This window comes from Dasypus novemcinctus, chromosome 24 (assembly GCF_030445035.2).
Source record: "Dasypus novemcinctus isolate mDasNov1 chromosome 24, mDasNov1.1.hap2, whole genome shotgun sequence".
In the NCBI taxonomy this organism is placed as follows: Eukaryota; Metazoa; Chordata; class Mammalia; order Cingulata; family Dasypodidae; genus Dasypus; species Dasypus novemcinctus.
The window spans coordinates 18,184,207-18,208,773 of NC_080696.1; the positions used below are offsets into that span (position 1 = coordinate 18,184,207).

General features: G+C 41.4%; 1 protein-coding gene across 2 annotated transcripts in view; it reads left to right on the top strand.

The window, feature by feature from the left end:
- The window catches only part of SLC24A3 (solute carrier family 24 member 3), a 567,991-nt gene that overhangs the window by 469,359 nt on the left and 74,065 nt on the right, over positions 1-24,567 (top strand). For both annotated transcript variants that reach the window (XM_004447747.4, XM_058286760.2), the window contains exon 7: positions 22,805-22,879. In XM_004447747.4, the coding sequence (XP_004447804.3) occupies positions 22,805-22,879 (75 nt within the window). The remainder of the gene's footprint in view (positions 1-22,804; positions 22,880-24,567) is intronic.

A 24,567-nucleotide genomic window follows, 5' to 3' on the forward strand; every position in this document is an offset into this window, starting at 1 on the left:
CGCTGATGACAACAGAAGTGGACAGAGAAACAAGACGCAGCAAAAAGACACAGAAAACAGACAACCAGGGGAGGAGAGGGGAATTAAATAAATAAAAATAAATCTTTAAAAAAAAAAAAAAAAAAAGACTAGTAGGAACTGTGGCTAACTAGAGAATGCTTGTCTTCTCTAAAATTCCCTCCACAGTGATAAGTGAGAATGCCCCCAAGCTTGCCAGGCCATCAGATTTTTCCATGAGAAGCCAAAAGTCTTGGAACTCCTTCTCCCTCCCTGAAAAATTTTAATATTCATGTTGGCAGTTATTTCATTAATTAATTAAGTAAGTAAGTAAGTAGAACATCTATTAGTCTGCCAAAGAGGTGCTGAAACAAAGTACCAAAAATCTGTTTATTTGTGGTAAAGGCTTACAATTACAAGGCCATAAAGAGTCCAACTCAAGGTTGCTTTCTCACCAGTCAGTTGCACGTGTTGAAGCAAGATGGTTGCTGGTCTCTGGCTGGTCTCTACTTAGCCTCCGGGCTGCCAGTCCTCTCTCTTCTGGTTAGGATGTGTATCAGTCTCAGCTCTCTTCCCAAGGCCAGCTGTAACTATCAGGCAAATGGCTTTTCTCTCCCTGAGGCCCCAGGATCAAGAATGACAGAGCTCCCTCTCTCCCTGTATGTTTTCTTTTTTTTTTTTTTTTTTTTTTTTTTTTTTTTTTTTTTAATTTTTTTTTTTTTATTGACTTTGTAATAATATTACATTAAAAATATATATGTGAGGTCCCATTCAACCCCACCCCCCCACCCCCCCCTCTCCCCCCACCCCCCCCAACAACACTCGTTCCCATCATCATGACACATCCATTGGATTTGGTAAGTACATCTTTGGGAATAGAGGAGAGTATGGGCCATGATGTGAACCAATGTATATGAGGTGTATGTTTTCTTGAGTGTGTGTCCCCACCGAGGGGGCGGGGACTCAAACTGAGTCACAGCCTACTGACATAGCCCTAATCTTAACAGGTTATTTAATCAAGGGCCCTCAAATGAATCCAATGTAATTAAAAGGTATACTCAGAAGAATAGTTTACAAACATAATCTTTCTTTTTTGGGGATTCACAAAATAAACTATCACAGATGGTAACACATTATAGTGTGTATAACTAACACTGATGATTTATAAATGTGAACGAAAGGGGTAATCTATGGATGTAAATGTCAATTGAAGGGAAACTAGAGAATAATCTAGGGACTATGTAGCATAGTGATTTTGGTGGTAGATGAAGATTGTGATTAGTAGTATAAATATAAGAATGTTCTTTTACAAAGTGTTAATAATATGGTGATACATTGAAAAACTACAACAAATTTAACTTATATACGATAGTTAACAGTAGTATTGTTATATTTTTGCAGCAAAGAAGATATTATATCAATTTTTTTCTTTTTTAGATTTTTTTTTATTATTTCTCTCCCCTTCCCCCGCCCCCCCGGTTGTCTGTTCTCTGTGTCCATTTACTGCGTGTTCTTTGTCCGCTTCTGTTGTTGTCAGCAGCACGGGAATCTGTGTCTCTTTTTGTTGCATCATCTTGCTGCATCAGTTCTCCATGTGTGCAGCACCATTCCTGAGCAGGCTGAACTTTCGTTCACGCTGGACGGCTCTCCTTACGGGGCGCACTCCTTGCGTGTGGGGCTCCCCTATGTGGGGACACCCCTGCGTGGCATGGCACTCCATGTGCGCATCAGCACTGTGTATGGGCCAGCTCCACATGGATCAAGGAGGCCCCAAGGTTTGAACCGTGGACCTCCCATGTGGTAGGCGGACGCCCTATCCATTGGGCCAAGTCTGCTTCCCTTATATCAATTCTAAGGGAAAACAATAGAGAGGTATAAAGGGGTATGGGATTTTCCTTCTGGAGTAATGAAAACGTCCTGAAATTGACTGGGGCAATGACAACACAACTCTGTGATGAAAATGAGAGCCAATGAGTGTACACTTTGGATTGTACAAAATATGGAGCTGTATAATACAGGGAATCCTGTGGTGGAAGATGGACTGTGTTTAACAAGACAAATACGAGAATGAATGTTCTCTTATGAACTATAACAAATACATAATACATAAATAGGGTGTTAATAATTAGGTAGGTTAGGGGGAAATACACCAAATGTAAGATATGACCTATAGTTAGTAGTAAGATTTTGATGCTCTTTCACAGTAGTAAGAGATGTTTCACAACAATGAAAGGGGTTGGTGGTGGGGTGATATATGGGAGTCCTGTATGATGATATGCATGTTTGTTTTGTAAGTTCACAATTTTACTCTACACTTATTTATGTATGTTCATGTATGAATGATTATACTTCAATTCAATTTTTTAACAAATCAATTTTATTGGTACATGTTAATAAAGCATAAATCTATCCGAAGTGTACAATCAGTGGTGTTCAGTGTAATCACATATTTGTGCATTCTTCACTTCATTCATTCTTAGAGCACTTTCATTATTTCCGTAATAATAATAATAATAAGCAAATTCATCACTTTTTAATCTCTCTTTGTGCTTCCCCTGCCATACATAGCTGCTATTCTTTTTCCTTCTCTCTGGTATACTTGTATTTATATTTTGTAAAAACAGCCTTATATGTACAATATCACCCATATTTATGTTTTACATGAGGTTTTACCATCATATGCAGTACTGTGTAACAGTTTTTTGGTTTTCTTCTAGTTATATATATGACCTTAGATTTCCCTTTCAACCACTGTAATATCCATACAATAGCACTGCTAGTTCTAAACACCATGATATGCTTTCACCATTTCTATTCCTTTCCAAAGATTTACAAACAACCATTTTACCAATTCTGTACAGATTAAACCTCAGTCTTCTGCAACCTCATTCTATTTTCTGGTGACTTATATTCTAATTACTAACTCCATGAGTTTATACAATATATTTAATTCATAGTAGCACAATCATACAATATTTGTCCTTTTGTGTCTGGCTTGCTTCACTCAACATAATGTGCTCCACATTCATCCATACTGTCAAATGCTTCACGACTTCGTTTCTTCTTACCGCTGCATGATATTCCATTGTGGATATCACCACAGTTTGTTTACCCATTCATCGGTTGGTGGACACCTGGGTTGTTTCCAACTTTTGGCAGTCATGAATTACACCACTATGAACATCAGTGTGCAGATGTCTGTTCATATCTCTGATCTCAGTTCTTCTGGGTATATACCTAGTAATGGTATTACTGGGTCACATGGCAAGTCCATATTCAACTTCCTTAGAAACTGCCAAACAGTCATCCACACTGGCTGTACCATTCTCAAATCCCACCAACAGTGAATACGCATTCCTATCTCTCCACATCCTCTCCAACATTTACAGTTTTTGGACTTTTTAATAGTGGCCAGTCTAATAGGTGTGAAATGATATCTTGTTGTGGTTTTGATTTGCATTTCTCTAATCGCTAGTGATGTTGAACGTTTTTATAGTGTTTCTTCACCATTTGTATTTCTTCTTTGAATAGTTATCTTTTCAAGTTTTTTACCCATTTTAAAATTGTGTAGTTTCTCTCTTTTTTTTTCTTTTTTTAATTAAAGTTAATAGATCACAAGGAATGTTACATTAAAAAAGATAAAAAAACAAAAAACATAAGAGGTTCCCATATAACCCACTCCCCACCCCCCATTACATCATTTTTATAAATTGTATTTTTTTGACGATATATAGATCACACACAAAAATATTACATTACAAAATACAAGAGGTTCCCATATACCCCCCACCTCCCCACCCCACTCCTCCCACACCAACAACCTCCCTCATCATTGTGGTATACTCATCGCACTCGGTGAACACATTTGGGGGCACTGCTGCACTACACAGATAATAGTTTACCCTGTAATTCGCACTCTTCCCCAGTACATTCAGTGGGTTATGGCAGGATATATAAAATCCAGCATCTGACCCTGCAATATCATTAAGGACAACTCAAAATCCCAAAAATGCCCCTACATCACATCTCTTCTACTCTCTCCCTGTCCTCAACAACTACTGTGGCCACTTTCTCCACCTCGATGCTAAAATTTCTTCTATTACTCGTCATAGTTTTTCTTTTTATTATTGAATTGTATGATCTCTTTACATAACATGGATATTAAATCCTTATTGGATATATGATTGCAAAATATCTTGTCCCCTTGAGTTGGCTGCCTTTTTACCCTTCTGACAAAGTCCTTTGAGATATAAAAATGTTTAATTTTGAGGAGATCACATTTTCTCTTGTTGCTCATGCTTTGGGTGTAAGGTTTATGAAACTACAGTCTACCATAAGATCTTGAAGATGTTTTCCTACATTTTCTTCTAGGAGTTTTAAGATTATCACTTTTATATTTAGGTCCTTGATCCATTTTGAGTTAATTTTTGTGTAAGGTGTGAGAAAGGAGTCTTATTTCTTTCTTTTGGATATAGATATCCAGTTCTCCCAGCACTATTTGTTGAATAGACTCTTCTGGCCCAGCTGGGAGGGTTTGACTGCCTTGTCAAAAATCACTTTACTATAGATGTGAGAGTCTGTTTCTGAGTTCTCAGTTTGATTCCATTGGTCAATGTGTCTGTCTTTATGCCAATACCATGCTGTTTTTACCACTGTAGCTAGGTAATATGTTTTAATGTCCAGAAGTCCCCCAACTTCATTCTTTTTTAAGATCTTTTTGGCTATTCAGGGACACTTACCATTCCAAATAAATTTGATAATTGGTTTTCCACTTCTGCAAAAAAAAGTCTGTTGGGATTTTTATTGAGATTGCATTGAATCTGTAAATAAATTTGGGGAGAACTGATATCTTAATGATATTTAGTCTTCCAATCCATGAACATGGGATTTCCTTCCATTTATTTAAGTCTTCTTCAGTTTTCTTTAGCAATATTTTGTAGTTTTCTGAATATAGGTCCTTCATGTCCTTAGTAAAGTTTATTCCTAAATATTTTATTGTTTTAGTTGCTATCATAAAGAGAAATTTTTTCTGATTTCCTCCTCAGATTGCACATCAGTATTGTGTAGAAATGCTTTTGATTTTTGCATATTGATCTTGTATCCTGCTACTTTGCTAAACTTGTCTATTACTTCCAGTAATTTTATTGTAGATTTTTCAGGAGATTCTAGATATAGACTCATATCTCCAGTTAATAGTGAAAGTTTTACTTCTTCCTCTCCTATTTGAGTGCCTTTTATTGTTTTTATCTAGCCTTATTGCTCTAACTAGAACTTCTAGCACAATATTGAATAACAGTGGTGACAGCTGGCATCCTTGTCTTGTTCCTGATCTCATCAGGAAAGCTTTCAGTCTTTACTATTGAGTACAATGCTAGCTGTAAGTTTTTCATATATGCACTTTACCATATTGAGAAAGCTTTCTTCGATTCCTATCTTTTGAAGTGTTTTTATCAAGAAAATGCCTTGTATTGTGTCAGATGCCTTTTCTGCATCAATTGAGAGGATCATGTGATTTTTTTTCTTCAATTTATCAATGTGGTTTATTATACTAATTTATTTTCTTGCATTGAACTATTCTTGCATATCTGGGATAAAACTCACTTGATTGTGGTGTATAATTCTTTTAATATGCTTTTGGATTTTGTTTGCAAGTATTTTGTTGAGGATTTTTGCATCTATATTCATTAGAGATATTGGTCTTTTTTTGTAGTAGTGGTAGTAGTAGTGGTATCTTTATCTGGCCTTGGTATTAGGGTGTTGTTGGCTTCATAGAATGAGTTTGGTAGCATTCCTTCCTGTTCAATTTTTGGAAGAGCTTGAGCAAGATTGGTATTAGATAGTCTTTAAATGATTGGTATAATTCACCTGTGAAGCCTTCTGGTCCTGGGATTTTCATCTTTGGGAGGATTTTGGTGAGTGTTTCAATCTCTTCCATTGTGATGGGTTTGTTGAGGTCTTCTGTTTCTCCTAGAGTCAGTGTAGGTAGTTTGTGTGTTTCTAGGAATTTGTCCATCTCCTTTACATTGTCTATTTTTTGGCATATAGTTGTTCATAGTATCCTCTTATGATCTGTCTTGTTTCTGTGGAGTCTGTGGTAATGCCTTCCTCCATTTCTGATTTTATTTATTTGTATCTTCTCTCTTTTTTTCTTTCTCAGATTAACTAAGGGTTTGTCAATTTTGTTAATCCCAGAAAACCAACTATTGGTTTTGTTGATTCATTTTTGTTGTTGTTTTTCTTGATTTCATTTATTTCTGTTCTGATCTTTACTATTTCTTTCCTTCGGCTTGGTTTGGGATTAGTTTGCTGTTCTTTTTCTAGTTTCTCCAGGTTTGCAGTTAGGTCTTCAATTTTAGCTCTTCTTTTTTAATGTAAGCATTGATGGCTATAAATTTCCCTGTCAGTACTGCCTTTGCAGTGCCCCACAGGTTTTGATATGTTGTGTTCTCATTTTCATTCCTCTCCAGATATTTGCTGAATTCTCTTGCAATTTCTTCTTTGACCCACTGATTATTTAAAAGTGTGTTGTTTAATCTCCATATATTTATGAATTTTCCCTTTTTCCTTTCATTATTGGTTTTCAGCTTCATTCAGTTATGGTCAGAGAAAATCTTACATATAATTTCAATCTTTTAAAATTTATTGAGACTTGTCTTGTGACCCAACTATGGTCTCTCTTGGAGAAGGATCCATCAGCACTTGAAAAGAAAGTATACCCTACTGTTTTGGGGCGCAATGCTTTATAGATGTCTGTTAGGTCTAGTTCATTTACCATATTATTCAAGCCCCCTGTTTCTTTATTTTTCTCTGTCCAGATGTTCTGTGCAATACTTATAGCAGTGCACTGAAGTCTCCAACTATTATTGTAGAAACGTCTATTTCTCCCTTCAGTTTTGGCAGCGTGTGCCTCATATATCTTGGGGCATTCAGGTTAGGTGCGTGAATATTTAGTATAGTCATTTCTTCTTGGTTAATTGCCCCTTTTATTAATACATAGTGACCTTCTTCATCCCTTATGACAGTTTTGCATTTGAAATCTGTATTTTCTGATATTAGCATCACTACTCCAGCTCTTTTCAGTTAATATTTGTACAGAAAACCTTTTTTCAACCTTTCACTTTTAACTTGGTTGTGTTCTTACATCTGAGGTGGGTCTCTTGTAGACAACATATAGACAGCTCATATTTTTTAAAATCCTTTCTATTAGTCTGTGTCTTTTGGTTGGAGAGTTCAACCCAATTAATATTCAATGTTACTACTGTAAAGGCATTACTTACTTCATCCGTTTTATCCTTTGGCTCTCTTTTGCCATATCATTCTGTTGTCTGTCTTCTTACACTTTTGTTTACCCTTCCTAATCTTCATTTCTAAACTCTTCTCCAAATCTCTCACCATTTTTTTTCCTTTGAGGCTGCAGCACCCCCTTGAGTATCTCTTGTAAATCTGGTCTTTCGGTAACATATTCTATCAGTTTTTTGTTTGTCTGTGAAGGCTTTGGACTCAACCTCCTTTTTGAAGGACAGCTTTGCCAGATACAGAACTCTCGCCTGGCAGTTTTTCTCTTTCTATACCTTAAATATATCATACCATTTTCTTCTCTCCTCCATGATTTTGATGAGAGGTTGGCACTTAATCTTATCAAGTTTCCCTTACATGTGATGCTTTGCGTTTCTCTTGCTGTTTTCAGAATTTTCTTTATCTCTGACATTTGTCATTCTGAATAAAAGGTGTCTCAGGGTAGATCTATTCAGATTTATTCTGTTTGGGGTGCTTTGTCCTTCTCTATAGATATTTATGTCGTTCACAAGGGTTGGGAAGTTTTCATTCTTCACATATTCTTTCTGCCCCTTTTCCATTCTCTTCTCCTTCTGGGACACCAATAAAGTGAATGTTCATTCAGTTCCCTGAGATCCAGTTCCATTTTTTCCATTCTCTTCTCTTTCTGTTCTCCTGTCTTTTCCAGTTCAGATGTTCTGTCTTTAAAATCATTAATTCTGTCTTCTAGCGATTCAAATCTGCTCTTATGTACCTCTAATGTATTTTTAATCTCATCCATTATGTCTGTCTTTGTAGACTTTCAAATTCAAATTGTTCTTTATGCTCTCCCTGTATCTTCTTAATAATAAAACTTTTTAAATGAAAAAAAAAAAAAAAAAGAAGAACTCTGACAGGCCAAACAAAATAGTGGGTCAATATCCAGCATGAGATAAATAGGCAATATATAAAAGGTTCAAATTTCCTTTTGACCCAAGAATATATTTATTACTAAATTACTAATCTTGTGCTTGTCCAAAGAAAGGCAAAACAGCTATCTTAAGTAGCACCTAAAATCTAATAAAGAGGTTTACCAGGTTTAGCAAATAAAAATACAAGGCATCTAGTTAAATTTGAATTTCAGATAAGCAACAAATATATTTGTAGCATAAATATGTCCCATATGATATTTGAGACATATTTATTGTGTTGGTTTGAGTCTTTTGTGGACCCCAGTAAATTATGTTCTTAAGTTGAGCCTATTGTGAACCTTTGATAGATTAGATCAATTAAGACCCAGTTGATTAGATTGCTTCAGTAGAGCATAGCCCAGGATAGCTCTTAATTCTTTTACTGGAGTCTTTTATAAATGGAGGAATAAAAAGCCACAGACACATGGGAAAAAATAGCAGAAACAGAGAGAAGCTTCCAGAATTTGAAATCAACAAGCCCAGAGGAGAGAAAGGCCACAGATGGAGCCACCTGAAGCTGAAGTAATGAGACCCAGAGGAGAGCAGAGAGACGAACAGACATTGCCAAGTGAGCCTGGAGGAGAAGGCAGAGACCAGCAGAGCTGCCATTGGGCCTTGCTACATGGCAGGAGTCCAGATTCACCAGCAGCTGACCTTTGGGGAGAGAACTTTGCCTGATGCCTTGATTTGGACATTTTTCCCCTCCTCAGAACTATTAACTTACAAATTAATAAATCCCATGTAGAAGCCAACTCATTTCTGATATATTTCATTGGCAGCCTTTAGCAAACTAAAACAGTTAAACTAAAAAATTATTTGTTGTTTATATGAAATTAAATTTAATTAGGTAGCCTGTATTTTATCTGATACCTCTCTTAATAAGCCAACTCCAAGCTGTGATGAAGTGATTATTATTAAAATCTGTAAGTAGTATCAACAACAGTAATAGTTAACATTGCAATTGCAGTTTTGTTTTCTTTTGACTACAGTTTTTACTGAAGTATCACATACATTCAGAAAAGTACACATGTCCCAAGTACAGCTCAATGACATTTCAGACTCCACACAGTCAGTAACCAGAACTCAGATCAAGAAAGAGAACATTCCCAGCCCCCGAAAGCCTTTTTGTGCCCATCTCAGGCACAAGCCCTGCCCCAAGGGCAAACACTTTTCCTGACTTCTGACAGCAGACATTAATGTGGCCCACTTTTGAACCTTATGTAAATGGGATTGGGTTGTATTTTAAAGCTTACAAAACACTTTGTGTGTATATCATTTAACTACTTTTAAGTAATAGTTTTTAGTTTTGTCATAAATATACTTTTAAAAAGTCAAATAGTACTCCAGTGTTAATATTCCTAAAAGGCCATTCATTCTTCCTATCCTACTCCTCTATCAGTTCCTTTCGTTTCTTTGATTGATCGGTTGGTTAATTTTCCTCCCTGGAAGCTTTGAGGCTCTTCCTTTATCCCTGATGTTCTCATATTTTTAACTAACGTGTCCTGCTGAAGGTTTTTGGTTTCATGCATTGTGCTGGCTGGTCCTTTCTATCTGAAGGTCCTTTCAAGTCTGGGAAACTTACTTTTTTTAATTTTTAAAAAAATAACTCCCTTCCCTTATTTTCTCTCTTCTCTTTCAGGCAGTCTTAGTGTCCTAACCTTGTGTTTCCTGGATCAGTTCTTTAACGCAAGTGCTGGAAAATTTTTTTCTGTAAAAGACAGTGTGATGACTTGGAGTTACATACTCCAGAAAAAAGTGTTCTTAATCTTAATCCATTTTGTGGGTGTAAATCCATTGTAAGTAGGGCCTTTTCTTGAGGTAACTTCAGTGAAGATGTGGCCCAACTGAATCAGGATGAATCTTTTTCTTATTATTTTTAAAGAAGCTTCAGATTACATAAATGTTAAATCGAAAATATGGGGGTATTTCCATATATCCCCATCCCCCTCCCTCCCACACTTGTCCCCATTAACAGCATCTTTCATTAGTATGGTATTACAATTGATGAACACATGTTGAAGCATTGCTACTAACCATGGTCAGTAGTTTACATTATAGTTTATACTTTGTACTACGCATTTTTATAGGTTTTGACAAAATGTATAATGGCCTGTATCCGTCATTGCAATGTCATGCAGAACAATTCCAATGTCCCAAAAATGCCCCATGTTACACCTATTCTTCCCTCTCCCTCCCCTCAGAACCTCTGTGACCACTGCCTTTTTATCAATGTTACAAATCCTTCCATTACTAGAATAATGATAAGTCTACTTTAGTCCATAGTTACATTTCCTACTTATGTTTGTTCATTCCTCAATCTTGAGGAAGAATTTTGGGATGGTGATGCCCATTCTATTTCTGATTGCAAAGGGGCTTAGATCCTATGGGGCAGATGGATGGAATTGTCTTATTGCAGTTGTACATACTCTCTGTTTTTTGGGATAGATGTTGTCCATCATCATCCTTTTGATAGTTGTCCTAGGAAAGTCTGACGAACTGGAGAGTTGGTGTTGGCTGCAACTCTGCTGAGATTCAGGGCTCAATCATCATATGAACAGCTCGAAGATTTAAGTCTCTGGGACATATATTTAATGGGTATAGTGCTAATTATAGGTTCAAATAAAAGGGGCATAAGAACCATGTGTAGGAAAATTATCAATGAGTCTAATTCCAATATATTGGGGGGATAGGTTTCATACATTCTAAGGTAAGGCCCACTGACAGGGTGCCAAATTCCTGGGTTTGTCTGTCCTGCCTATAGTGTCTAGATGTCTCTAGAGCCATCAGGAGCCCCACTTCTTGAGGCACTGTTTACCATGGCAGTCAGCGAGATCTTCCTGAGATATGCATAAGCTTAACCTCTGGAATGACCTCCCAACTCACTCTGAAATCTCTTAGGCATAAAAACTCATTTATATTTAATATTTCCCTCTTTCAGTCAAGATCTTTTTCCAAATGCAGCACTAGTTGATGCTTGGTAAAAATTCCTCGGTGCCAGGGAGGCTTATCCCCAGGAATCATGTCCCATGCCAGGGGGAAGGTAGTGAGTTTTTATGCTGAGTTAGACTTAGAAAGAGGCCACATTTATGCAACAAGGAGACTTTCAGGAGGTAACTCTTAGGCAATAGTTAACACTGGACTAAGTTTCAATTTCACAAGAACAAGAACTCCTAAGTATGAGCATCAATATCAAGGGTCTGGCATATTGGTCTGTCCTCATTTGCTGGGCACTGTCAACATACTCTAGGGATTCTTGCCACTATATTAGAAAATGTAGCTGACTCCCCAAGATGGAATTTCAATATTCTTTCAGTTATTGAGTGGGTCTCCACCCACCAAGACAACACCCCATGACCACTTGAACACTTTCGTATTTCATAGAGGCATGCCCCAGGTGCACCCCCTCCTCACATATCTCCCCACCACCAATACGCCACACCATTAGATCCTCCCCTGCCACAGTTGCGACCCTTCTGCAATCCAAAATCTCCCCAAAAACAAAGCCAAAATATAAATAAAAATAATTCTTAGTCCTGTTACTGGAGGCTTTACAGAGAAGATCGCAGAGAGAGAAAGCCATGGGAAAAGCAAGAACCTGGAAGTCAGTGGAACCCAAAAGAGAAAGGAGAAGATGCCCTCATGTGCACTACCCTGTGACCAAAAAGCCAGAGGCTCCCAGGCAGCCAGCTACAGATTGCCACATTCTTTGGGGAAGGAGCATTGTCTTGCTGACGCCTTGATTTTGGACTTCTCCTAGCCTTGAGATCATGGATTTGTTTTGGCAAATGGGAATGAAAACTAAAACAGTTTTGTTTTGTTTTTAAAGATTTATTTATTTTAAATCCCCCCCCTCCCCCGGTTGTCTGTTCTCTGTATCTATTTGCTGTGTCTTGTCTCTTTGTCTGCTTCTGTTGTCGTCAGCGGCACAGGAAGTGTGGGCGGCGCCATTCCTGGGCAGGCTGCACTTTCTTTCGCGCTGGGCGGCTCTCCTTACGGGGCGCACTCCTTGAGCGTGGGGCTCCCCTACGCGGGGGACACCCCTGCGTGGCAGGGTACTCCTTGCACGCATCAGCGCGGCGCTTGGGCCAGCTCCACACGGGTCAAGGAGGCCCAGGGTTTGAACTGCGGACCTCCCATGTGGTAGACAGACGCCCTAACCACTGGGCCAAGTCCATTTCCCCTAAAACAGTTTTTGGTACCACAAATGGTACCAATATGAAAAATGTGGAATTGGATAATGGGTAGGGGCCAGGAGAATTGTGAGGTGCTTAATAGAAAAAGGCTCGATTGCTTTGAAGAGACTGTTGGTAGAACTGTGGATGTTAAAGTTACTTCTGATGAAGAAGGAAATGATGACTCTATTACTGGAAATTGGAAGAAAAGCAATCCCTATTTTAAGGTGGAAGAGAACTTGGCAAAATTGTGTTCTGATGTCAAATTGAAAGTGAAAGTTGTAAGCAATGAACTAGGATATTTAGGTGAGGAGATTTCCAAGATAAATGTGGCAAGTGCAATATGGTTTCTCCTTGCAGCTTATAGTAAAATTCAAGGAAAGGGATTGGCTGAGAACAGAGCTCTTAAGCACAAAGAAACCAGAAATTAATGGTGTGGAAAATTCTGAGCCTATCTAGATAGTGTGCTTTGAGACTAGGGCCAGAAGCATCTCTATCAGGGAACTCCCTGAGCTTCTGAAAAGTGAGTCCCTGGAGAAAAGGGCTCTGTGTGAGGGTTTAACTGCACATGGATCCATCAGCCGTTGCAGTGGAAGTGAGGATTGATACTCAGTTATCCAGGAAAGCTCAATAAGCTGGTGGTCTGGACCCACCTGAACTGCACTCAAAGCTAACAAGGTTTTTGTGAAATAGGTATGAACGGAAACAGTGCCTGAAAGGGATTCTAAGACAGAACCATGGAACCCAAGGTCTGGAATGAAAAGGTCTCCTCAGGCAAAAGAGCAGGGCCACCCACACGTATGGAAGTGTCAGGTCCACTCCTACCCTTGGAAGGGGAAGGCTTCGTGTCCCACTGTTCAGGACACCCCAGTGTTTGGGGAGAGCATGGCCACTGCATAAGCATCTGGGAGGGGTGGGGCTGCTGCTTCATCAGGCCTAGAGGACAAAATATTGATCCATAGATGACTCTCAGACCTTAAAGTCTAATTGCATTTGCCCTGCTGGGTTTTGAACTTGTTTAGGGCCCATGCCCCTGCTTTCCTTCCAATTTCTCCCTTCTGGACTGGGAATATTTAGCCTCTGCCTGTCCCACCATTGTATATTGGAAGCAGATAACTTGTTATCTAGGTCTCAGAAAACCTAGACAGAGAGCTTTTGCCCCAGGACGACCACACCCATAACTGACTTTGATGAGACTTTGTGCTTAGCCTTGTTACTGAAATGATGTAAGGCTTTGGGGATGTTGTGATGGAATGAATGTAGTCTGCATGTGGGAAGAACTTGTCTTTTGGGGTCCAGAGGGCAGACTATGGTAACTTAGAGTTATGTACCCCATAATCCATCCCTGGGGTGTGAACCCACTGTAAATAGGCCCTTTTGATGAGGTTACTTCAGGTGCGGTGTGGCCCAGCTGAATGGGTCTTAACCCTGTACTGGAGGCCACAGAGAGACAAAGCCACAAGAAGAGCAAGATGCTGGCAATTAAGGGAACCCAGAAGAGAAAGAAGTTGCCATTCCGTACATTGCTATGTGACGAAAAAATCAAAGGCCCAAGGGTTGTCAGCAGCCAGCCACGGAACATCGCATTCTTCAGGGAGAAAGCACCGCCTTGCTGACACCTCGATTTTGGACTTCTCCTAGCCTCAAAACCGTGAGCCAATAAATTCCCGTTGTTTGAGCCAACCCACACTACGGTATTTGTTTTAGCAGCCAGGAAACTAAAACAGACAGATAGTAAATATTTTTGGCTTTGAGGACCACATATGGTCTCTGTCTCTTATCCCTCTTTGTTATATGTTTCACATCTTCTAAAAATTTTGTGCCAAAAGCAGGCCAAGTGCTGGATTCGTCTGCCGATCCCTGCTTGTCTTCCTTATTTTTTCCTCCCAGTCACCCATCTCCTTTTTACTTTTCCTACTTTCTGGGATGTTTTCTCAGTTTTGTTCAATGCTTCTATTGAATTTTTTATTCCTGGTAAATAAATATTTACGTTTCAAGAGCCGTCTTGCTCTGTGCTTGTTAGAGTACCCTGTTCATATTTTGAAGATACATTGTCTTTTTTTTTTATCCCTGGGAAAATAAGCGCTGAGGATACACAGTTCAATCTGACATGTTGAACCAAAAGTTCTCTTTTTTTTAATCCCTGCAGTAGTTAGATGAAATCAGCATTTTTATTATCCCATTTTACCGAGATTTAATTTGCCCATGATCAGTGGCAGTGATCTTTTTGGTCTTCTTTTTCAAAACCTCTCTTCTCTCCACTATATCCCTGGAGATTAAATGGCACCTCTCATAGAAGTGCCTTTTAAAAATCCTGTGACATATCTAAAATAAGTGTACACCGAACCTCATCATTCCTTCTGCACAGGTGAGAAAGTGTTGATGGGTCAGTGAGCAACTTAAAACCCTTACAACATACACCTGAATACTCACGTTTCTGTTTGTTTGCATGTATATATATTTGCGTGTGTGTATATATATAGTGCACATATATAGGTCATATATTGGTATATATCTATACGTCTTTGCGTGTGCTAGTGGGAACGCTTACCCTGATTATTGGATTAATATGTAAAGCCATGTCTATTGGGTAGAGAAGACCTGCTGGTGGCCTACCCATGACCCCCTTGCCCTTACCACTTTGGTTCCCACTGCCACCGTCTTGACTACCAGCTACCAGAAGCTGCATTTCCTTTTCCAAGGACTCTCCCTGGCCACTGAGGTTCATGGTTTCTGCCCTTGGAATGGGTCAAAAGTGCTAGGGAATTAACATCCTTTCAGAGCATCCCTCCACCAATGGCAGATGGGAGAGGGTGGGTAAATACCCCAGCTCCCTCTCCTCCTGGGTGGGAAATGCTGGAGCATGTTCTACACAGTCTTGCTGAGGTCCCCACCATGATCGAGCCCCACTTGCCCCCTGCCCTAACTTTGTAATTGTCTGCCTCACTTATCCAATACCCTAACCGTACTTCCTAGGACCACCTCCCAAATAAACTATTTGTACTGGATTTCTAGTCTCAGGCTCTGTTTCAAGCTAATGCATTTGGTCATGTGAAGTTATCCTAACTACCCTACCGACTTGTTTCAAAACCTACTACTGCCTCATGCCATGCTAGATGGGCACACCAGTGTGTGGCGGGGAAGGCAGACAGCACTACTCCTGGTTCCTAGAGAGGGCCAAGAGCTTCAGGAGCACAGCAGGGGACCCATCCTGTGGCCACAGTCTGGCTCTTCCTCCCTGTGAATGCTGATGCAGGTGAGAACACTCCGAACTACCAATTTTTGAAGACCTAGTGGGCAACAACTTATATTTAAGATGAAAACTACTGCATGTAATGTTTTGGATGACTGAGAAGGCACTTGTGAGCCTTGCAGCACCTGCAGGTCTTTATCAGCATCTGTGGTTATCACTCAGCATGATCAGTGAAGGGCATTTCATAGATTATTGTTTCTTCTGTCCTGATACTGCTTCATTTGTATTCAACTGTATCTCCAATAGCAGCTTGTTGACTTGTCACTTGTTTTTGTTCACACAAAACTAAAACTCCAAATGAGTTTTCTTAGAAAATAATATTAAATGTAAAATATGAATTCATTTCATTGGCGTGGTTGTGAAGATTAATAAGCAAAAGTTCCTTGTATTTTGCAAAAGCACGTTATTGTCTTTTTGCGTGGCCCAGTTGTTACTGTCTCTTTCAGATAGCAAACTTCCAGAATTCAGGAACCACTTATAGTTCAGTGATTCTGCCCAGCAAAGGAGTATTTTTAATGTGTACATGACTAATGAACAGAGTGGTAGAGCCAAGACTTACCTGTGGGAGGAGAAACCTACATCAGTCACTCACTTGTTATGAACCTCTTTGCCACCTGCACTCGCCTCTCCTGAACCTCATTGCCACCTACACTCACCTGTTCTGAACCTCAGAGCCCTTTAGTGCCTTCAGATTGCTTTTGTGATACCCCAGAACCTCATCGTACACCAGATGTTACGGTGGTATTTCCCACAATGAGAATTGGCTGTAGAAGTTATATCAGCACAAAAGCTTGGAAAAATACTCCATGTTAATGATTTTTCAAATCCCTTTTCCATGAAATTTGTGTGAAATAACATTTCCCTGAGATGATAGCAGTTTTATGTTTTATGTCATGTAATTATTACGGTGTTTTGCTTCAAAAGTTTTTTTAAAAAGACAAATACTGACAATTTGAGGGTACTTATGCCTTTTAAAATGTATCTGCTGTACCTAATTCCATTATTTATCAAGAAAATTGCCATCTATATCATATATATACACTATATATTGCTTTGTATACTATGTATTATATGCATAAGCTATATACAGATTTGCATACATATCCAGACATAAAATGCATCTATATGAATGGTGTATGTAAATATATTTATATATAAATAAATGTATGTAAATATATTTATATATAAACATATATATAAATATATATATGTTTATATACAGTTATAAAAAATTACTTTTTAATCATGTAGAAGCCAGAATTCCAAAATATCGTCACTCAACATTGAATAAAGGATAATGTGCTTTCCTTAGTTTTAGAAGTGTGAATTTTTTTTCTTGCATTATGCCACTCTGAAATTAAACGAAACTAGAAGGAAACTGAAACTGCATATTCAATAGAGAATGTGTGAAATGTGCTCCAGAAATACAGCAGAAATATCAAGATGACATTCTGGCTGGGAGGGATTCCTAGAGCTATGGGGGGAAAATAAAGCCGATCTTAATTGATGGAGGAGTTTGCCAAAGCTCGTGACCTTTCATAATCTGTATCATCCGTATTATTGATTAATGCGGTCAAGTGCAGAATTACTTACTGCTGGTTTTCTCTCAGGACCCCTGTTCTGTTCTCTTGGCCAGAGTGACTTGTCTGCCTGCCTTTTAGTCATTTTGCAAAGTACTAAGGAAGATGGGCCATCTTCTCATCAATTTCTCCTCTCTCTGGGTTGGGTGGCACCTGCCATCAAATGTTCCTTCAAAAGATGCCAGAGGAAAGTAAGGGGGAAATGGAAAGGAGAAATGAGTTTATATGGCTATGAGTTTCTAAAAAAGAGTCTGGAGGCTGGCAGAAGGTTTGCCCTCATGCACAACTGAGCAGAGTCAGAGAGACAGATAAAGCAGATACAACCCCCAGATATTGGTTCCTTTGAGGACTAAAGAGACCCATGGGAGTTATGGTCATGGCCGATGGGGTTAACTACCAGGGCAGATGGCCCCTCTTTGGAAATGGTGTTTATGTGTGATGAATCTGGACTCAGATGGGATCTCCCTTCATAAGACTTCCATGCTAATGTGCTGGAGGTGCAGTTAATGTTGGGGTTTAAGATATATTTAGGGGATTTGAATCTCTGGACTGACAATGTGATAGCCAGATCCTGAGCCTCAACAGACTCCAGCACCTACAATCTGATTTATTGGACTTACCACACTCAGCTAAGATGGAGGTGAAGAAGGACAACCACCACACCATGGAGCCTAGAGTGATTACAACTGAAAATGGGAGGATTGCATCCAGCATCCAGGTGGAATCTGAGCCTCCTCTTGACATAAAGGTGCAATGGACACAACCAATCCAGTGTCCACATAGAAGAGGTGGCATTGGATTGGGAAAAGGGGACATAATGGACAAAGGGTATGGGGAAAGGCAGGAAGAGATGAGAGGTGGAGGCGTCTTCGGGACATGGAGCTGCCCTGGATGGTGCTTCAGAGGTAATCACCGGACATTGTAAATCCTCACAGGGCCTACTTGATGGAATAGAGGAGAGTATGGGCCATGATGTGAACCAATGTATATGAGGTGCAGAGGTGCCCAAAGATGTACTTACCAAATCCAATGGATATGTCATGATGATGGGAACAAGTGTTGTTGGGGGGGGGGGAGAGGGGGGGTGGGGGGGTGGGGTTGAATGGGACCTCACATATATATTTTTAATGTAATATTATTACAAAGTCAATAAAAAATAAAAAAATTAAAAAAAAAAAAAAAAAAAAGAAAAAAAAAAGATGCCAGAGGGCCTTCCATTTTGATACAGAGGTGCTACACATGACCTTCTCTTGCAGTCATGTGGGTCAGGGCCTGAGTCAGCTGGCTGCAGGTTTCCATCTAGAGATAGAAGACCTACCACCAGGAGGCAGCAGGAACCGCCTCCGTGCATTCCTGCTTTGGGAAGAGTGAGACTTGCAGTCAAATGATTGCTCTGTCGCCAAGCTGTGAGCTGTACTGATTTTTTTAATTTTTAAAACTAAACTAACTAAATGGACAAGTAGTTTCAGTATGTATTTAGCTGCTAGAATATAGTCATACCTGAAGGCCTGTAGCCCTTATGGTAACTCCTCGCTGCTTTGATCACTTACCCTGAATCCCATTAAAGCAGTTTTTGTTTTTTTTTAGCTGTGGTCACTGCTCTCATCCTTGTACTATTTCCCTTCTTTGGCCATCATCTCTAATATACGTGCCTCGGTGCTTAAAGTGATGAAGAAAAGAAACTCTCCACTGGGATGTGATCGAAACTGAGGGCTTGTTTTGCTTCCTGGCATCCAGGGAGGCCCTGCAGGGGACTGGACAGGGGCATGGGCTTTAGACGCAGGTGCTGGGCTCAAGTCCCACTCCCCTCCCCCTGCTACTGGTTGTGCAGTCTTGGCCAAGTCCTTCAACTTTGTTGACTCTCATTGTGTTGGCCGATGAAGGTAGCAGTGCCCACTTCATGAGGTTGTGGGGAGGACTGGATAAGATAACTCTTTTAAATCCCCTAATTTGCAGAAAGGATCCAATAAATATTTGCTATTGGGGTGAATGGCAGGCATAGAAAAGTAAGGTAGAGTTGGACATGAGTTCATTATCACAGCTCTCTATGAATACTGCCGAATTTTAAATGCTTTGAGTGTATGCCTTTCTTAAATTCCTTCTGAACAGAGGAAAGAAAGTGTTCTCTGGTTTGACTCCTCCAAACTTCTGCTCTAGTTCATCACTTCTACCGAAAAAAATTGGCTGATTCTGAAATTTGATGACAGTCAAGACAATACTAAAGACAGAAAAAACTATCACTGTTCACCCAAAATTGATATCTAAGCCTAGTGCAGGATGGATTTCTTATAGCTCTAAATCTAAGTGGATAATGTGTATTGTACCGTCTAACTTTTTTAATTTTTGTTATTATTAAAATTACTTATGCACAGAGCTGAAAGAGGCAACCAGTTCTCGAGTGCTTTTTCCTAAAAGCAGCAGCCCTTCTCAGTCCCCACCACCACCTATGCCCCACTCTTCTCAGGGAATTTTCCACAATTTTGGTTGTTTCTGCTCTTTGCTCAATATCTCTAAATAACATGCTTAGGTTACTTGATTTTTCAGTTTTAAGTGTCTCCATTGACTGCACAGTTTGGAAGAGAAGGGTTTGGGTCTCTTTCAGCCCCACCTACCCCCAAGCCCTAGCCCCATCCTCCCAAAATAGTTATATCAGCTATGCATAGCTGAGCCATTCGGCTTCTTTCCTGCACAGCTCTGTGCTTTCCTTGGGGTTTATAAGTTCTGTAAGTGCCCCTTCTGATGACCTTTTGCTTACTTTTCTGTGTTCTAGTCCCAGAGTTCCCTGATCTCTCAGTGGGTTCAAAATGATCAGATATTCCATCAATGCTGTCCTTTTGTAGTCATTTCTCCTGGAGCCATATGACCTCCAGTCTGGCTAGGTTGCTCTCTAAGCCTATACAAGTTTCATTTTGGAGACTCCTTTCACCATCCTGCTAGAAGCTTGCTTTACCGCCATTTTGGAAATTTCCTTCACTCTTTTTAATATAGATTCCTGTTGCCTGGTGTTATGGTTTATTTTAACATAATTTCATGTAACAAGTGTTTTATTCCCTTATTTTGGTGGAGTACATCCTCCAGCAGCTTTCTGAGAAAGAGTACAGGGGAATTAAATTTTTGGAGACAACTAAAAGTTTCTTTTTATTCTTCTTTCACTTTTAGTTAATAATTTGATTGGGCATAGGACTTCAGGTTGAAGTTATTTTACTCCTAATTTTGAAGGCATAACTCCATTGTCTTCTAACTTCCAGTGTTTGTGTTGAAAAATACCATGTCATTCTGGTTTTTTTGTCCTTTGTATTAATATATAACCCTTTTCTCTCCTCCTTTGTCCTTTTCTTCCTCTCCCCATCCCTGCATCCCTCCCTTCCTCCCCCTCCCTCCTTTCCTCTCTTACATTTTCAGGATCTTTTCTCTGTCTTAGTATGCCAAAAAGTCATGATGTGCCTGGGCGACATCATTTTTTGTTCATCATGCCGGGTATTCAGAGGACCTTTATACTATGTTCACACATGTCCTTAACTTCTAAGAATTTCCTTCCATTGTTTACTTGATTGTTTGCTCCCTTCTGTTTTCTCTTCCTGGGACTTCTGTTCCTCAGATGATGCATGGATATCCTGTTTTCTATTAAGGAGAGGGATGGGCCAACAATGGGCTGCTTAAAGTGAGGGAGGAGATTTGGGGATTAAATTCTTAAACAGTCTTTCAATTATCCTATTTTCAGGCCCATCTTCACCCCCACTTCTGGAGCTTTTCCCACCACCAGCTGAATCACCAATTGCTATTCTGATTTCTAGCTTCCAAAACTTTGTTCCTATGGTGTCCTCTTCTATTCTCTTTGCCTTGTGGGTTTGTATTTTGTTTTGTTTTTAATCCCCTTACTATTAATCTTAGCAGTATATTTGTTTGACCTATCATCTTTAACTAAAAGGCCAAACAACTTTTTTTTTAAGAAATTCAGAATTGATGTTTGACACGTATTTGAAGTCCATTTACACAATTATAGTAAATTCAATCAATGTTCACAGCCTTTTTTGTTCTGCTGGAAAATTAACAATTAAATTAATGTATTCCACACATGGTAAATGGTGACCAAAGGGTCTAAGAGTTTATAACACAAGGAGAGAATGATGAAAGGGTGAAGAATACTCTGTATTTGTTCTAAAGTGATTTCTGCGGTGTCAGTCCCCTTTTTGAGAACCCATCATCTCTCATTTTGATCTGCAAATACAAAACCTAATAAGGCAAAATTAGCAAGAGAAAACACCTCAATGTCCATATAACAAGTAGAAGAATACATTAATGGAAAGAGACTGGCCTCATTATTCATTTATGGTTCTATTTAAGTTATCACTTTCCCGTTATTTGAATCCAGAAAGCCTTCTCTGGCTTGACTTTGCCAGATCTTTTCTTGGTAGACTGTCACAGCTCTCAGAGAGAGACAAAGCACAAAAGCTTGTCCTTGTCCCTGGAATTCCTTTTTCCTATTGTTTTTGGGGCAGCACACACGCCATTGTCTTAGCTGAGAGGTGACAATCACCGTGTCCCTTTCCACTTACTAGATCAAGGGCAGAGGCAGCCAGACATGTGTCCTGTGCCCCTGGGAGATTGCCACTTTTGGGGGGACGAGAGGTTGATGACCCCTTGCGACGCCGTGCTGTTGACGGTCCAGTCTTCTTAGTGAGGATCTGTCAAACATGAACCTGCTCTCCAAAACAGAAAAGAATAATACAAAGTATCCCTCAAAAGATACTTGGAAGGACTCACCCTGGAGAAATGGCTCCTCCGCCTTAACCTGGCATCTGTGGCTTCCTCCTCCCCCGTGACCTTCCTCCAGGGAATGCCTGGTCTGGTGTCCCCCACACGGTGACCCCTCCTTCCGCAGCAGGCAGCCCGGCCACAGCTCCACCACGTGCCTGTGCGGAGCTGGCAGTCTTTTTAAAGGGACTTCTCCCCGCAGCTAGGAGTAACATTTTCTCTGCATCAGTACACAAAGCAGTCTTTTCAAAATCCACATTAAACCCGGCGTCATATGCCAGGGAGACCAGGCATCTCATCGAAATGAGAAAAGAGGGCCAGGTGGGGACCACAAAGGGGGCTGGCCTTGCCCCCCCAAGGGGCAGCAGCTGCTTGGCCCAGGCGCTCGCTCCAGGTGGCGGCAGACGACACAGGCACAGGGTACAGGGGCTCTTCCCAGACCCTTGCGTTAGGGACACAGACTCCGCTGATGGGCCACTGTGAATCAGGGTCCCTGGGCCTGGCTGACCCTTCCTCAGACCACAGGGTGTCCCGGCCCACAGCCCACCAGCCTCCCTTCCCTCTCTCCTTCACCTGGCTCGGACCTGCTTCCCTGCTCCCTCCCACGCTCTCTCGTGGGCACTCCCCCAGCAGAATTGTCCCAGATTCAGTCCCCTTTGGGCATCTGCCTCTCAGAAGAACCAGACTAAGACCCCTGCAGACTCCCCATCAGAACACAGCGATTGGTGGCGTTACAGGGCCTAGGGTCAGAGACACAAGTGCCAGGCTGCGTGCTGCTTTCTCACCTGCCATCTTCTTGTCGTCCTTCCCCTTCTCCCGCAGGTGGTGGCTCTGTCCTCCTGGTGCCTGCTGAGGGACTCCATTTACTACACGCTGTCCGTCATCGCCCTCATTGTGGTGAGTGTCGGGGCCACCGCCCCTGAATTATCTGACCACAGAGCCTTCCCCGACATGGCCCCGTGTGTTCTCAGGGCTTGTCATCTGCCGGCCTCTCAGGGGGCTGCTCACACTTGGGGTTCCATGGGCTTCTCTGCATGGAGTGGGTTCGGGGCCACTGAGGATGAGTAAACAGCGAGTGTCTTTGTGTGGAGGCAGCTTTGCTCTCTTCACCCAGCCTCAGTCTGAGGCTCAGAACCGAAGCTGGAGCTTGGATTGCCTGGTTCCTCGATGCCCCGCTGTTGTCCCTGCCTGGCCCGGCTCTCTCACTTAGCTGCCCTCTCTCCCATAACCCCCTTCGTTTTCGGGACCCCGGGGCTCGGACCTGACCACCCCTCCCCTCACTCAGCACCCCCTCCTGGGACAGTCCCCGAGGGGCCCAGTGCGTCACCTAAACCTCTGAGCTAACCATCCCACACCTGTGCTCTTAGCAGGGACTTCTCCCTGAGGTCACTGGGTGCACCCGACTCACCACTAGACATCGGCATGTCCCAAACTCGGCATGTCCCTAACTAAACGCATTATGGTTTTTCCCAAGATTGGACATTTCTGCCCCACTCCCATCCTAGTCCCCCAGCCTGGGAGGGAGATTGGCCTTTCTCCCAGTCCCCGCTGTACCCATTCGAGTCAGTTGTCCTGCAGATGCTCTTGTGGGAAGCCCCTAGGCTGTCTCCTCGGAACACCCTGGAGTCTGGGCGCACGGCATCTGTGGCCTGAACGGAGGCCTTTGTAGGTTGGCGTTAAGACTCAGTGGCGTCGCTGCCCCCACGCCCTGCCCCCTCCATCCATCAGTCCTTAGTGTCACCCAACAATGTCTCTACCTAGAACACCTGGGACAGCCGCCCACTTGTTAAAACTGGTCGGTGGCCGTGTCACCTGTTGAGAAAGAAACAGATTCCTGAGTCTGGTTGGCAATGCCACCCAGGAAGAAGCAGAAGCAACCTCCAAAAAAAGCCAAGCTGGGGCCTGGAGACCTGACCCCAGTCCTGGTTTCCACTTGCTTGCTCCAATGGTCAGCAGAGATCGGTCTCTTGGGGACATAGTTGTCTTAACTGCAAAAGGGGAGTAGGCCCATGAAAGAGTCTTTCTACCCATTTTACAAAACACTTGCCTATAGAAGACGTTACTGGAAATCCCTGTACAAATTAGTCAAAACTGAAGCTGGATATGAAACCGTCAGCAGCGATCCAGGTAGGTGCTCAGGGATAGAAGTTCCTGGCATTGGAAATCCATGGTTTCCAAACAATTCCAAGGGTTTGCCAGGGTGGGAGTTGGGCTGCGAGTCGAGGTATGTGTCCTCTAAACCGGGGCCTCTTGAGTTCTGGGTTAAAAACTCAACACGCCCTCATCGGGGGCCTTTTGTAATCAGAAAGTCAGAATCCACTCCGAGGCGCCAGAAGGCTCAGGTACACCCTGCTGGAATGGAGGACACGCGGCGCCTCTTAAACTCCTCTTGGGAGGCTTACGGACACACATGGACTCCGTTCCTGTCCTCAGTTATTACCTGTGGAAGAGGTGTGATCACCTGAGGCCCAGAAGACTCTCAGCCACCTCGGCCCAGAGGTCTCAGACACTTGCCAGGGCGCTTTGTCCTGCAACACACAAACCGGCAGGTTACCCTGCTCTCTGCTCTGCTGCCTTTTGAGTAG